The sequence below is a fragment of the Scyliorhinus canicula genome, chromosome 7 (genome assembly GCF_902713615.1).
Source record: "Scyliorhinus canicula chromosome 7, sScyCan1.1, whole genome shotgun sequence".
Taxonomy (NCBI): domain Eukaryota; kingdom Metazoa; phylum Chordata; class Chondrichthyes; order Carcharhiniformes; family Scyliorhinidae; genus Scyliorhinus; species Scyliorhinus canicula.
Genome location: NC_052152.1, coordinates 119,807,887 through 119,824,612, shown reverse-complemented (window position 1 = coordinate 119,824,612; position 16,726 = coordinate 119,807,887). Strand labels below are relative to the sequence as shown.

The 16,726-nt window shown below is 44.8% G+C and overlaps 1 protein-coding gene across 10 annotated transcripts in view; it reads right to left on the bottom strand.

The window, feature by feature from the left end:
* Window positions 1-8,682, bottom strand: part of LOC119969323 (MAP7 domain-containing protein 2-like) — a 262,025-nt gene extending 253,343 nt beyond the window's left edge. For 3 of the 10 annotated variants that reach the window (XM_038802808.1, XM_038802803.1, XM_038802807.1), the window contains exon 1: window positions 8,418-8,596. Coding sequence is in view for 6 of the 10 variants with exons in the window: in XM_038802803.1 (XP_038658731.1) it covers window positions 8,418-8,454 (37 nt within the window). In the remaining 4 variants the exon portion in view is untranslated. Of the gene's footprint in view, window positions 1-7,474; window positions 7,687-8,417 lie in introns of those variants that run through there. The other 7 variants (XM_038802809.1, XM_038802810.1, XM_038802802.1 and 4 more) reach the window with 6 other exon arrangements.
* Window positions 8,683-16,726: the final 8,044 nt, after the last annotated feature.

Below are 16,726 nucleotides of genomic sequence, written 5' to 3'. Positions count from 1 at the left end.
AGTAAATTCTTCAAAGAGATCTGGCACCTTCTTATCAATCACCTCTTGATCAGGCTGTACAATATTTTGGGCCTCCTTCACTTCACTTGGGCTTTCTTTTACAACTTTAACAAACCCCACTGTCTTATCCTGTTTTACCACATCGGCTTTCCCAGTGCTTTTCTTCAAACACCAACACTGTGACTTTACATGGCCTAGTTTATTACAGTGAAAACATTTGAAACTTTTAATTTCTCTTCCACCCTCCTGGATTCCTTTTTTAATCTGAGGTACACTCTCCTTATTATCTCCCACCAGACCACCTTTACTTTTACCACTCAAGTATTTCTCATGTCCCTAGTTTCTATCCCTCGCAGGCTGAAACTGATGTTGGTAACCAAGCTTTGATTTATGAACTAATTCATAATCATCTGCCATTTCTGCTGCTAATCTCACAGTTTTAACCCTCTGCTCTTCCACATGAGTTCTCACTACATCAGGAATTGAAGTTTTAAACTCCTCCAAAAGTATAATTTCTCTTGAGAGCTTCATACGTTTGGTCTATTTTCAAAGCCCTTATCCACCTATCAAAGTTACTCTGTTTGAGCCTTTCAAACTCCATGTATGTTTGCCCAAATTCTTTCCTTAAATTTCTAAACCTTTGCCTGTAAGCTTCAGGCACTCGTTCATATGCACCGAAGATGGATTTTTTCGCCTCCTCACACGTCCCAGATACCTCCTCCGGTCGTGATGCAAACACTTCACTTGCCCTACCTACCAGCTTTGTTTGAATCAGTAACACCCACATGTCCTGTGGCCATTTCATTTGTTTAGCTACCTTCTCAAATGAAATGAAAAAGGCTTTCACCACATCTCGTCAAACCTTGGCAATGCTTGGACATATTTAAATAGATCCCCACCAAGCCTTCGACTATGACGCTCTTTCTCACTGTCCTCATCACTAACCTCCAACTGTACGTTTCCCTTTATGTCTGCCAATTTTAACTGATTGTTATGTTTCATAGCCATTTTATGAAGTTCAAACTCTCTCTCTTTTTCTCTTTCCTCTCTATCTCTTTCCTTTTCCTCTCTATCACTTTCTTTGTTTCTTCCTTCTCTCTCCTTTTCTTTTTCTCACATTGCATATTTAAGCTGCTTTAATTCTTTTTCATGTTCAAGTTGCTTAATCTGCAACTGGATCTTTGCCATTTCTAATGAGTCAGACTGTATCTCAGGCAACTTTAAATGCTTAGCCACCGCCATAATTACCTCATCTTTTTGCATTTAGTCAGATAATTTAACTGCAAGGTTTTTGCCAAATCTACCAGTCTGCTTTTAGTCTCTGTCCGTAAGGTACTGCGTGTGACCGTCTCCACCTCCAAAAACTTCAGCGCCTCTGAAAGAGCCATTGTCCACAACACACTCCCTACTTAAACTGGAATACCACACCTGAAAAGCGACCACAATATGCTCACCCCTCACTGTCTTTAAGTTCACTAAGCCAATCCAATAGATAGACTTTTATCCCCCTCGAGCCCCCAATTTGTTATGGGCCAGGGTTTAGAGAACCCCAAAGTGTATAATGGAGTTCACCTGACCCACAACTTTAATAGATTGTGGTATGGGGAGCACACGGCCCACTCTACAGATGTGGTACAGCAGAAATGGAGAAGTATTTTTTTAAAGCAAAACAATGTTTATTCTATGAACTCAAGTTAACCTTTTCTTAAAACATTCACTGAACATCTTAGCCACCATAAAACTTAAAACAAAACCTTTAACAGAAGCACCTCAGGTTTAACTTCACTACTGAGAACAGTTACCACGTTGAAATCAGCAAATTGACACTCATAAGCTTGCAGAGATTCACACACATCTTGCTGTGATTGCAGCTTCTCAAAAACTAAAAATGAAACCAAACCCACTCTGCAGCAAAAAGCCTAAAGCGAAAGTAAAAAGCTGACAGTTAGCCCAGCTCCAACCACTCTGACATCACTGCAGTAATAAACACCTATTTATTAAATGTAATCTCACTACAGATATTTATGTACACACCCATTTATAAACACCCATTTCTTAAAAGCACTCTCACATGACCAGAGGAAGTTCCAGGATTTTGTCCCAGTGACAGAGAAGGAGCAGCGATATATTTCCAAGTCAAGACGGTGAGTGACTTAGAGGGGAACCTCCAGGTGATGGGGTTCGCAGGTCTCTGCTGCTCATCCTTCTCGGTGGTAGTGGTTGTGGGTTTGGAACGTGCTGTCTTAGGAACTTCGATAAGTGACTGCAGTGAATCTTGTAGATGGTACACATGGCTGTCACTGTTCGTCGGTGGTGGCGGGTTTGAATGTTTGTGGAAGAGGCAGCAATCAAGCGGATTGTTTTGTCCTGGATGGTGTTGAGCTTCTCGAGTGTTGTTGGAGCTGCATTCATCCAAGCAAGTGGCGAGTATTCCATCACACTCCTGACTTGTAGATGGTGGACTGGCTTTGGGAGGTCAGGAGGTGAGTTAGTGAGCTACTCGTCGTAGGATTCCTAGCATTTAACCTGCTCTGGTTAGCCACAGTATTAATGTGGCTAATCCAGTTCAGTTTCTGATCAATGGTAAGCTCCAGGGTTTTGACTGTTGGGCATTTAGCAATGGTAATGCCATTGAATGTCAATGGGCGATGGTTAGATCCTCTCTTGTAGGAGATGGACATTGCCTGGCATTTGTGTGTCGCAAATGTAACTAGCCATTTGTCAGCCCAAGCCTGGATATTGTCCAGGTCTTGCTGCATTCGGAACATGCTTCATTATCTGAAGAGTCATGAATGGTGCTGAACATTGTGCAGTCATCCGCAAACATCCCAACTTCTGACCTTATGATGAAAGGCAGGTCATTGGTGAAGCAGCTGAAGATGGTTGGGCCTATGACACTACCCTGAGGAACTCCTGCAGTGATGTCCTGGAGCTAAGATGATTGCTTCCAACCATCTTCCTTTGTGTTGGGTGTGACTCCAACCAGCAGAGAATTTTCCCCGATTCCCATTGACTCCAGTTTAGCTAGGTCTCCTTGATGTAACTCTTTTTTTTTTAAATAATTTTTATTGGAATTTTTTACAGAAAATATAACAACAAACAATGAAATGCAACAAAATAACCCCATAATAACTGTAACACCCCCAAGACCGTATCAACGCATGTATCACATCCCCCCCCCCCCCCACCCCCCCCCACCCCCCCAAACCCAGTGAACAACAAGAGAACTTAAAAATAAATTTAAATTAAATAAACAAACATAGTCATCGTTCCCCCCCCACCATCCCCCCCAGGTTGCTGCTGCTGCTGTCCCAGTACCCTATCGTTGAGCCAGAAAGTCGAGGAAAGGTTGCCACCGCCTAAAGAACCCTTGTACCGATCCTCTCAGGGCGAATTTAACCTTCTCCAGCTTAATAAATCCCGCCATGTCATTGATCCAGGTCTCCACGCTTGGGGGCCTCGTATCCTTCCATTGTAGAAAGATCCTCCGCCAGGCTACTAGGGACGCAAAGGCCAGCACACCGGCCTCTTGCACTCCCGGCTCCACCCCAACCCCAAAAATCGTGAGTCCCCAGCCTGGCTTGACCCTGGATCCTACCACCCTTGATACCGTCCTCGCCACCCCCTTCCAGAACTCCTCCAGTGCCGGGCATGCCCAGAACATATGGGCATGGTTCGCTGGACTCCCCGAACACCTGACACACCTGTCTTCGCCCCCAAAAGAACTTACTCATCCTAGACCCGGACATGTGGGCCCGGTGCAGCACCTTGAATTGGATGAGGCTAAGCCGCGCACATGAGGAGGAAGAGTTAACCCTCTCCAGGGCATCAGCCCATGTCCCGTCTTCGATCTGTTCCCCCAGTTCCCCCTCAGCTTTCAGCTCCTCTACTGACGCCTCCTCCACCTCCTGCATTACCTTGTAGATATCAGATATCTTCCCCTCTCCGACCCAGACCCCCGAAAGCACCCTGTCGCTCACTCCCCTCGCGGGAAGCGAAGGGAATCCCTCCACCTGCCGCGACATGTTGCGCCGACCTGTGAAACCACTCTAAAGCCCATCTACACTATTCTCTTATCATCCATATGTCTATCCAATGACCATTTGAATGCCTAACTTGTCTCAGTAAAATTAGTCTTTTCCCAGTTACGAACTTTTATTCGCGGCTCGCCCTTATCCTTTTCCATTACTATCCTAAATCTAACTGAATTATGGTCACTATCTCCAAAACGTGTGCCAACTGATTGGCCTTCCACTTGCCTGGGTTCATCTCCAAATATTAGATACAGAATTTTTCCCTCCTTGTTGGGTTTTCTACGTATTGGATAAAAAGGTTCTCCTGGATGCAATTTAAGGATTTTGGTCACTCCCTACCTTGCACACTAAAAGTATTCCAGTTAATATTTGGGTAGTTAAAATCACCTATTATTACTGCCGAGTAGGTTTATTCACAGGATGAACCCTCACAGATGTCTGGCTCTTACCTACTACCCCCCATGTGCCATCTGGCTCTCTTTATGATCCCAGTCCTTAATCAAACAATGTCCATCATTTGTGTATCTTTAACAATGTAATCAACAAACCATTAACACCATACAATACAGGAGATCACCAAAACGGCGATCCAATTGCTTTTCAAGTATTTAGTCAATTCCCTTGCGAGTTTGCTTCTGCCAGCTGTGCAAGTGGCATATTCCAGTTCACAACTTACTGTGTCAAAAATATATATATTCTCCTCCTTTCCCCTTTGAATGTTCAGCCAGTCACTTTAAACCTATGTCCCCCAGGCCACCAACCCTCTTTACTTACCTTTATCCTCTAATCTCTCAATATTAACCCATGTCTCTCATAGATCATAAGATATCGGAGCAGAATAAGGCCATTCGGCACATTGAGTCTGCTCTGCCTTTCAATGCTCATTTTGTTAAAATCTCCTCTGCAACCTCTCCAAGGCCTTGACCTCTTTCCTACAGTATGATGCCCAGACTTGAACACAATACTCCATCTAGAGCAGTGTTCTTCAAACCTTTTTTCCGGGGACCCATTTTTACCAACCGGCCAATCTTCGGGACCCAACCCGACCGACCTTCACGACCCACGGTGGCTGACCTGTGCGACCCACCATTTTCTCTTACCTTGTTTTCTGACAAAAATGGAGGGAATGGTTTTGGGTCCCTTTGACCCTCGTACACGCTCCTCCAATGGAATCTGTTGGATGAAGGTGAAGCCTTCCGGTGTCGGAAAGTATGGAGTCTCCATCTGTCCAAAGTTCTGCATTTTTGTCCTATAAAATTTTATCAAATAAAACCCCCCCGGAACTTGTAAAAAAAAATAAAATGAATAAAATAAATGAATAAAATGAATATAACCGCCCCGAACTTGTAAAACAAAAAGCTGCCGCGTTTTTTTTAAAAAGCGGCCGCACTGCGCATGCGTGCCCGATCATCGGCACACATGCGCAGTTATCTGGCAGCATGCACAGTACGGCTGCATTTTTTACACGTTCGCAACCATTTTGAAGGCCACTTGCAGCCGGCGTTATTAACAGCCGGCTGCTGTGGCTGTTGGGCGCAGATTTGCGCGATCGGGAGCGCCGCGATGGACGCCTCTGCGATCCTCCTGACACACGCCCGCGACCCACCCGCAGGTCGTGCCGCCGAGTTTGACAATACTTGATCTAGAGGACGCCTAATCACTGATTTCTAAAGGTTCAGCAAAACCACCTTGCTTTTGCAATCTACGCCTCTATGAATAAAGCCAAATGTTTTATTGTTTTCTTGTGAACAGATTTCTCACCCAGTCCTGATGCCTTCAACAATTCTTCAGTGATTCCTGTGGACAAAATCCACCAAGTCTCTCTGTTGCCGATACATGTTTTAAAATTACACTGGCACCTTTCTTAATTTTTCTTACCTCCCAAAGAAATCACTTCAAATTTCACTGGCCTATTTCATTCTTAACTCTGTAACTATCCTCCTCATTGTTTATTACAAATCCAACCATTGTGCCAAACCTGAGACTGTCATGGTCCATGTAGCAGAACAAGGCGGCAGCTTGCCACTACCTTCTCAAGGGCAGCTAGAGATGGCCAATAAATAAATAACCGAGCCAGCTATCCCACGATTGAGTTAATATAAAATGTGATTGCCTATGATTCTATCAGTGCAGACTCGGTCGGCCAATTTAAGGGGCCGAATGGCCTCATTCTGCACTATAGGGATTCTATGATTCTATCACACATGAACCATCAGAGAAACGCATCTTTTTCAAAACAAGAACAATGACACATTTGTTCAAGAATATGATGAAAATAAATGCACATCTCGTCAATCTTAGATTTCTGAAACTGATTAAAATTTTCGGCAGACTATTTATGGTTTTACGAACGATTTCGAAGTCAACAGATCCATTACACTAAATTTAAGCTGCTCCAACAACAAGGTAGAACTTCAACACTTTTGTAATCACTTCGATGAATAGTTTTACATTTTGGTCTTCATAACAAGTACTTGGGTATTTATAACAACTCTGATATATCATATGGCTATGTGAGTGAAATGTATGCAAGCTAAGCACTAGGAAGACAGAAGGAATAGAGGGAGGAAGAAAAATCGGGTGGGATTCTCTGGCCTCAATGCGGCATGTTTCTCGGGAATAGGTGGCAGCACGCCGTGGGCCGACAGCGAGAACTCCTGGTCTTGCCATGGTAAATGGGATTTCCTATTGAATTCACCCCACGCTACTGGGAAACCATGGGGGTGGGGGGGGGGGGGGAGATGCACTGTCAGTGGGACAGGAAGATCCCGACGGCATGAACAGCTGGAAGATCTCATCCATAGTGTGCATTTACGTAGCACCTATTACGGCCTTAGTGTGTCCCAAATTGGTTTACAGTCAATGAAGTACTTTTGAAGTATATCAACAGAGTAATGTAAGAAATACACCAACCAATCTGTGCTCAGTAAGTTTGTATAAACGGCGATGTAATGGTGTGTCACTGGATTAGTAATTCAGCGGCCCAGGGAGTCATGGGTTCAAATCCCACAACTATTGAATTTAAATTCAATTGATAAATCTGGAGCAAGTTAATCTCAGTAACGATGATTATCAGACTGTCATTGATTGATTGCTTTGGTGGCACTAGTTGAGAGGACAAACTTCTCAATGTCACAGCTCTTTCCTGAAAAGTGTCCCCTGATCTTTTAGGTCCATTGAAGAAGGTTTAACCACTTGTCCAAGATATGGCTCATCCAACTGTGCAGTACTCCCTCAGTAGTACGCTGGAGAGTCAACACAGGCTACGTCTAACATCTCTGGAAGGGGACATGAATTCATGAGCTTGAGACTCCGGAGACAGCAGGGCTACCCCTGAGCTAGGGCTAACCTAAAGACTTGATGGAACTTCAAACAAATGGCTCCTGTACTACTCGGTGGTAAAAGCCCTGTTTATTTAACATGTACAAAATCAGTATTACCTGATTTGACAAAGAGTCATCCAGACTCGAAACGTTAGATCCATTTTCTCCCCACAGTTGCTGTCAGACCTGCTGAGATTGTCCAGTATTTTCTTTGGGGGGGGGGGGGGGTCACATTCCAGCATCCGTGGTAATTTGCTTTCAACTCCGATAGGTAAACATGCCAACAACCCTAGCAATGACCTTCTGTATCTGGATGTGTGCCCATTTAACTACAGAAGGCCCTCGGAGGCTTGGAGGATCCCAAGTTGTGAAGCAACACTTTTTGTGACCAATGCATCGTGCAAAATATGAATTCCAAACAGACTGGAGAGTTAAACTGTTATTTCAAACAAGAACTGAGGAGGCACCTCCTCCCACCTCACTTGGGGAGGGGGCGGGGGGGCGCTACACCAGTCCCACAGTATTTCTGACAAAGCATCTTTGTATCAGCAAGCCTGCAGCTGCCACAGGTCAAGGGCAGGTTACCCTTGGGGCTACAATAACAAGTAAATCCCTTCAGAGATTGTCCCCATTTTAAACAACCACATGCATCAAAATGCAAAAAAAAAATACAATGAGGGGAAGGAAGGAAGAGCCAAAAATGACCACCTGCTCTATTTGAAGAGAGGTCACAGTTAAAATACACAAACTTATTCCTGTCTAATGTTGCAGAGAAATGTACTCTGGATTTAATTACCCTTTCTGCTAAATCTAAATGATTTAATCCAGTCCCATTAACAATTGTATCATTGACCTTAAATCACTGCCACAAAATTAATGCCAATTCTCCTGCTCTTCAATGTATTGTCCTCTCTACAATCAGTCCCTATCATTATTCCAGTGCTGCTCCCTGATCTGGTGTCTCTGTCTCCGGGCGGGGTGGGTCTGATGCTGCAGCTCCCCGGGGGAAGCACGGCTGCATTGCCGGCTGCTAGCGCACTTTGCTGGCCGCTCTCCCTACCTGTTCGCCGGGGGGAAGCTGCGAGCAGCTCCGCCATCTTCTCCCTTCTTGGCCACTGGTCTCCGGGCAGAAAGCGCAGTGCGGCAGCCCCCAGCCCCGGGGGAAACCGAGACAGAGCCCGGGACACACAGACAGACAGAGCCCGGGACACACAGACAGACAGAGCCCGGGACACAGACACAGCCCAGCAGACTGACTCAGAGCCGGGTCAGCTACCTGCGCAGCCCGTCTCTTCTCTCCTTTCTCCCATTGTGTACACCTCCGGACTGCAGCACTGAGATACTCTTCAGTATGTCGAGTATTTAACAATGTACTATGCCTCCCCCACTGTGTGTAAATGTAAAGAGTGCTGTCCAGGCAACTACATACCTGTGTCACATGTTAATGTATGTTGAGGAATGTAAATAGTGTGTTGCACGGAGGCATATGTTAAGGACTATACGAAAATGAAAATCACTTATTGTCACGAGTAGGCTTCAATGAAGTTACTGTGAAAAGCCCCTAGTCGCCACATTCCGGCGCCTGTCCGGGGAGGCTGGTACGGGAATCGAACCGTGCTGCTGGCCTGCTTGGTCTGCTTTAAAAGCCAGCAATTTAGCCTGGTGAGCTAAACCAGCCCCTGTACATGTCCATGTATAAATTTGGAAGTATGTTTTGGGGTGTACACATGTAGAGGTCTGTTTAGGAATGTACATACCTGTGTATACGTGTAATAATGTATAATAATAATCTTTATTGTCACAAGTAGGCTTACATTAACACTGCAATGAAGTTACTGTGAAAAGCCCCTAGTCGCCACATTCCGGTGCCTGTTCGGGTACACGGAGAATTCAGAATGTCCAAATTACTTAACAGCACGTCTTTCGGGACTTGTGTGAGGAAACTAGAGCACCTGCAGACACGGGGAGAACGTGCAGACTCTACACAGTGATCCAAGCCAGGAATCAAACCTGGAACCCTGGCGCTGTGAAGCAACTCTGCTAACCGCTGTGCTACCGTGCCGCCTTAGAGATGTGTTTAGGAATATACATACCTGTGTGTACATGCAGAATTATGTTTAGGAATGTACATACCTGTATACACATGTAGAGGTGCTGTTTAGGAATTCACATGCCTGCGTACACATGTAGAGGTGTGTTTAACAAAAACAAAGAACAAAGAAAAGTACAGCACAGGAACAGGCCCTTCGGCCCTTCAAGTCTGCACCGACCATGCTGCCCGTCTCAACTAAAATTTTCTACACTTCCGGGGTCCATATCCCTCTATTCCCAACCTATTCATGTATTTGTCAAGACATCCCTTAAATGTCACTATCGTCCCTGCTTCCACCACCTCCTCTGGCAGCAAGTTCCGGGCACCCTCTGTGTAAAAAAAACTTGCCTCGTACATCTCCTCTAAATCTTGCCCCTCGCACCTTAAACCTATGCCCCCTAGTAATTGACCCCTCTACACTAGGAAAAAGTCTCTGACCATCCACTCTGTCTATGCCCCTCATAATTTTGTAGACCTATCAGGTCGCCCCTCAACCTCGGTCGTTCCAGTGAGAACAAACTGAGTTTATTCAACCTCTCCTCATAGGTAATGCCCTCCATACCAGGCAACATCCTGGTAAATCTCTTCTCTTTAGGAATGTACATTGAACATAGCAAAATACAGCACAACAGGCCCTTCGGCCCATGATGTTGTGACGAACGTTTGTCCTAGATTAAGAACAAATTAATCTACACCCCATCACTCTACCGTAATCCATGTACCTATCCAATAGCCGCATGAAGGTCCCTAATGTTTCCGACTCAACTACTTCCACAGGCAGTGAAATTCCATGCCCCCACTACTCTCTGGGTAAAGAACCTACCTCTGACATCCCCCCTATATCTTCCACCATTCACCTTAAATTTATGTCCCCTTGTAATGACCTGTGTACACAAGTAGAGGTGTGTTTAGGAATGTACATACATGTGTACACATGTAAAGGTATGTTTAGGAATGTACATACCTATGTATACTATGTAAAGATGTGTTTAGGAATATGTATACATGTAGAGGTATGTTCGGAATGTGCATACCTGTGTACACATGTAGAGGTGTGTTTAGGAATGTACATACCTGTGTACATATGAAGAGGTATGTTAAGAATATACATACCTGTCTACACACGTAGAGCCGTTTTTAGGAATGTATATACATGTGTACACATGTTGTAAGGATCCTCATGTTTAAACCCTATTTGTTTCCTGTTTTCTCCTTTTTACTTTTTGCTATTACATTGCTTGACTTGTGGATGGTTTATGGACATGTGTTTTGAAGGAAACCTGTATCTTAAACTCAAGCAGAAGCAGTGACCTGGGATTTTAAGAAAGCTGTCGGCATGAAGCAGCCTTTCATTCAAATAAGCAGATTCCAGAATAATTTGACTGATTTGGTTGGTGGCCAATGAACTGACTCGTAATTCTGTGCTTTGCCGATAGCCCGTGGTGATTGGTTCTGAGTTCTCTGGAATGTTTCATTCCCAAGTAAAGCCGGGTTGTAGTTTTGCCTTCAGTTCAGAAACTGGAAGAAGCTTCACTGATTTTCTCTCTCTGATATAAAATCTCTCAGCAAAATCCAGTGTAAGAACTCTTTACTTCCCCCAGAAGGCTTGAGAACGTTTTAGGGAGACTCAAAGGATTGAGATTAAAAATTCGGGCTGGAAGCTGGGTTTGATGCGAGACCAAGAGTCTTATGAAAGAAGTTGTTTCAAAGGTGGACCTTTGAGTTGAAGGCCCAGTTTAATAAAGATTAAAGTGTCTCTCCAGAGGAAATCCTACTGCCTCTGGGTGCTGAATGAATGTTCTGTCACTGGTGGCAGAACTGTACACTGGTGGCTTCGATCACCCAGTTGTGTAATCAACTTTTGATACTTTTGATACCAGGGTTTGATACCTTTTGTATTGAAATTTTGATGCTTTTGTGGTAGTTTGGTAGGGTACAATAAAGGAAATTATTGTATGATAAATTGGGAATCTGAGTGTCTTTGTCCATAACGTCAGTTGACCAAAGTCTCAGGGCCAACAAGAGCAACTAAAAAATTACTTTAGTTCTGTCTTCATGGAGGAAGACACAAATAACTTGCCAGAAATTTAGGGGAACCAAGGGTCCAGTGAGAAGGAGGAAGTGAAGGTAATTAATATTACTAAAACAATAGTGCTGTAGAAATTAATGGGACTAAAACCAATACATTCCCACGGCCTGATAATCTACATCCCAGGGTACTAAAGGAGGTGGCCATGTAGGGACTGGTTTAGCTCACTGGGCTAAATCACTGGCTTTTAAAGCAGACCAAGCAGGCCAGCAGCACGGTTCAATTCCCGTACCAGCCTCCCCGGACAGGCGCCGGAATGTGGCGACTAGGGGCTTTTCACAGTAATTTCATTGAAGCCTACTCGTGACAATAAGCGATTTTCATTTCATTTCATTTTCATTCATGTGTTGGTTGTGTTGTGTTGTGTTGTGGATGTGTTGGTTGTCATCTTCCAAAATTCTGAAGATTCGAGCAGACTGGAGAGTAGTAAATGTAACCCCGCTGTCTAAAAAATAATAATCTATATTAGTGTCACAAGTAGGCTTACATTAACACGGCAATTAAGTTACTGTTAAAATCCCCTAGGCATCACACTCTGGCGCCTGTTCGGTTACACTGATGAAGAATTCAGAATGTCCAATTCACCTAACAAGCACATCTTTCGGGACTTGTGGGAGGAACCCGGAGTAAACCCATGCAGACACGTATAGAACATGCAGACTCTGCACAGATTGGACTGCACCTTTAATTCGAATGGCCGGTAAACGGGGGATTGACTAATGACCTCAGGCAAGGCAAGTTATAAAGAACTGTTTATATTTTGGATCAGCAGATTCAAAGGAGATCAGTGCTGACACATTGTGATGGACCTGGCAGTCGGCCAATGGACTGTTTCAAATGGCATCCTGGGAGGAAAGCCTGCTGCAACGACCTCGACAGCAGAAGCAAGGACACTCATCTTTCATTTCATCTTAATTCCTATTATTTTACAACCCCCCCCCCCCCCCCGTGTTGTCTGCCTTGTGTGTGTTTGGGCAGAGGGTGGAATGGTAAAAGTGGGGAGTAGTAGATAGCTGCTGGCTATTATTCTGTCATAATTATTGCATGTTTCAACTCTATTTCTGTTTTAGATAAACAGTTGTTGTGTTTAACTTACACATCTGGTGCCTGTATATCATTGAAGCAGTCCAGGGCCAAAGGTCTCAGAAATTTACACAAATTATTGGTCAATTCACTAGTGTTGGCACTCCGGGGCCTGTGGGGCTGGAATTGACCGCACACTCGCCATAAGTGTCATACCATCAGTGAGTGGGCAAACACATGGCAGATGCAGGACAATGTGGATGAGTGTGAAGTTATCCATTTGCAGATACAGAATGAAATGAAATGAAAATCGCTTATTGTCACGAGTAGGCTTCAATGAAGTTACTGCGAAAAGCCCCTAGTCGCCACATTCCGGCACCTGTCCGGGGAGGCTGGTACGGGAATCGAACCGGGCTGCTGGCCTGCTTGGTCTGCTTTAAAAGCCAGCGATTTAACCCAGTGAGCTAAACCAGCCCGAATGGCAGAGTATTATTTAAATAGTGAAGCACTGGGAAATGTTGAAATACAAAGGCAGTATTGAGTATCCTTGTAGACCAGTCACTGAAAGCAAGCATGCAGATGCAACAAGCAGTTAAGATGGCAAATGGTATGTCGGCCTTCATTGCAAGAGGACTTCAGTACAGGAGCAAGGATATCTTACTGAGCTGTACAGGGCATTGGTGAGACCACACCTGGAGTAATGTGTGCAGCTTTGGTCTCCTTACTTCAGAAAGGATATACTCATCATAGACAGAGTGCTGTGAAGGTTCACCAGACTAATTCCTGGGATGGCAGGATTGTTAAATGAGGGGAGATTGAGTCACCTGGGCCTGTATTCACTGGAGTTTAGAAGAATGAGGGAGGATCTCATTGAAATGTTTAACATTCTGGCAGGGCTGGACAGACTGGATGGAGGGTTGCTGTTTCCTGTGGCTGGGGGTAGTGGAGGGGAGGGTCTAGAATGACAGGGTAGGCCATTTAGGACTGATCTGAGGAGAAACCTCTTCATTCAGAGGATGGTGAATCTGTGGAATTCTCTACTACAGAAAGCTGTGAAGGCCAAGTCACTGAATATATTGAAGAAGGAAATAGATGTCTAGACTCTAAAGGCATCGAGGGGTATGGGGATAAAGCAGGAACATGGCATTGAGACAGAGAATCAGCCATGATCCTACTGAATTGCAGAGCAGACTCGGAAGGCCGAATAACCTACTTTTTTCGATGCTTCTATGTAAAATAGCGAATCTTGGCAAATGGTTGTTTTTCAGACTGGAGGATGGTGTACAGTGATGTTCCCCAAGGGTCAGTGCGAGGACTATTGTTGTTTATACATATATATATATGACTTGGATACTGTATTGCAAAGAAACATTTCAAAAATTTAACTCCAAGATTAGTTTGGAGCAAAGGTGATTGAGGTAGACAAGATTATGACAGGTTTCAATTAGGTAGGTAAAGAAAAACTCCCATTAGTTGATAGTACAAGGGGCGGTCACAGAGTGAGGTGTAGATTGCAGGGTAGCAGTGTGGACAAGTTTTACACAGTGAGTGGTATTGACCTGGAGTGCACTGCACATGAGGGTGGTGGAAGCCAAGACAATGAATGATTTAGAATTAGAACAGTACAGCACAGAACAGGCCCTTTGGCCCTCGATGATGTGCCGAGCAATGATCACCCTACTCAAGCCCACGTATCCACCCTATACCAGTAACCCAACAACCCCCATTAACCTTATTTTTTAGGACACTATGGGCAATTTAGCCTGGCCAATCCACCTAACCTGCACATCTTTGGACTGTGGGAGGAAACCGGAGCACCCGGAGGAAACCCACGCACACACGGGGAGGACGTGCAGACTCCACACAGACAGTGATCCAGCTGGGAATCGAACCTGGGACCCTGGAGCTGTGAAGCATTGATGCTAACCACCATGCTACCGTGCTACCCCCAAAGGAAATGTAATGGGCACTTGAGATGAATAAACCTACAGGGCAATGAGGATAGAGTGGAGAAATGGGACTGACTGGGTTATTCAATAAAGAGCCAGCATGGCTCAGTGGGTCAAATGGGCATCTTCTCCACCGCAATAACTCCAGGATTTTCTGGCTTTAGGCTGGTGGGATCTCCTGGTCCTACTGATGGCACACCTCTGTCACAGGGTTCCCGGCGGTTAGGGGTGCATTCAACGGGAAACCCCATTGATAACGGTGGCACCATGGGATTCTGCTGGCAGCCAAAGGCAGGCCTCCTCCTCCACTGCGAAACATGTAGCAGGTTGCCCTGAAAATTCTGCCTGGTGACTCTTATGATTCCATATCCATCTAGAACATAGGACATAGAAAAATATAGCACAGAACAGGCCCTTCGGCCCACGATGTTGTGCCGACTTTTTGTCCTAGATTACAAACAAATTAATCTACACCCTATCATTCTACCGTAATCCATGTACCTATCCAATAGCCGCTTGAAGGTCCCTAATGTTTCTGACTCAACTAATTCCCCAGGCAGTGCATTCCATGCCCCCACTACTCTCTGGGTAAAGAACCTACCTCTGACATCCTCCCCATATCTTCTACCATCCACCCTAAATTTGAAGAGGTCACAGTTAAAAACCCTTGTAATGGTTTGTTCCACCTGGAGAAAAAGTCTCTGATTGTCTACTCTATCTATTCCCCTGATCATCTTATAAACCTCTATCAAGTCACCCCTCATCCTTCTCTAGTGGACAATTCATACTGAAGATAATTTCTTCCAAACCTTTAGTTTCATGTCCATTGCTTCAAAGATGGTTTCTCCATGGAATATGTTTTAGTGTCTTGATGGTTTAAAATGTCATCTCACTTTACTGAGGGCAGCAGGGTAGCATGGTGGTTAGCATAAATGCTTCACAGCTCCAGGGTCCCAGGTTCGATTCCCGGCTGGGTCACTGTCTGTGTGGAGTCTGCACGTCCTCCCCCTGTGTGTGTGGGTTTCCTCCGGGTGCTCCGGTTTCCTCCCACAGTCCAAAGATGTGCAGGTTAGGTGGATTGGCCATGCTAAATTGCCCGTAGTGTCCTAATAAAAGTAAGGTTAAGGGGTGGGTTACGGGTATAGGGTGGATACGTGGGTTTGAGTATGGTGATCATGGCTCGGCACAACATTGAGGGCCGAAGGGGCTGTACTGATCTATGTTTACTGACCACGTTAATTATTTAATGCTGTGCTGTTTCTCGAGCATATCATAGACCGGTTCCTACATGGAAATTCACCATTAATTTCTGCATGTCAGTTTCTCTATGTGGAAAATCACTGACACAACCACACCAATATCCCAATAGCAAGCCACATGGAGCATCTGATACAAACTCTTGAAATGTCAAATGATCTTACCAAAGGACTTGAGGAGTGTCTGTCTCAAGATCATTGCTTACATCCTCCTGTAATCTCATGATGCCTCGGGCAACTGTCAGATTAGCAAATATTGATTCCTTAAGAAGTTAATGGGCAACAATACAAACAAGCATTAGAGAAACCTTCCATAAGTAATGTTATGCTGACTTGTTCCCAAAATTCCTTTCTTATCTTGTGCATAACATTCTCATATAACTACTGTTGTTGGCTTATCCCTGTTTGACAATCCCACTTTGGTTGGTTTCATATTATAGGAGGCCTGTAGCTGTGTACATGTTGCAATATCATCCGAGTCAAAACTAACCATAACTCCTTTAAATTTTTTTGCTGACACATACATCATAATGTGGAGATGCCGGCGTTGGACTGGGGTGAGCACAGCAAGAAGTCTAACAACACCAGGTTAAAGTCCAACAGGTTTGTTTCAAACACGAGCTTTAGGAGCGCAGCTCCTTCCTCAGGTGAATGGCGAGGTATGTTCCAGAAACATTTATATAGACAAAGTCAGAGATGCTGGACAATGCTTGGAATGCGAGCATTTGCAGGTAATTAAATCATTACAGATCCAGGGAGAGGGATAATCACAGGTTAAAGAGGTGTGAATTGTCTCAGGCCAGAACAGTCGGTAGGATTTTGTAAGTACAGGCCAGATGGTGGGGGGGGGGGGGGGGGGGGGGGTGTAATGCGACATGAATCCAAGATCCCTGTTGAGGCCGCACTCATGCGTGCGGAACTTAGCTATAAGTTTTTGCTCGGCAATTCTGCGTTGTCGCA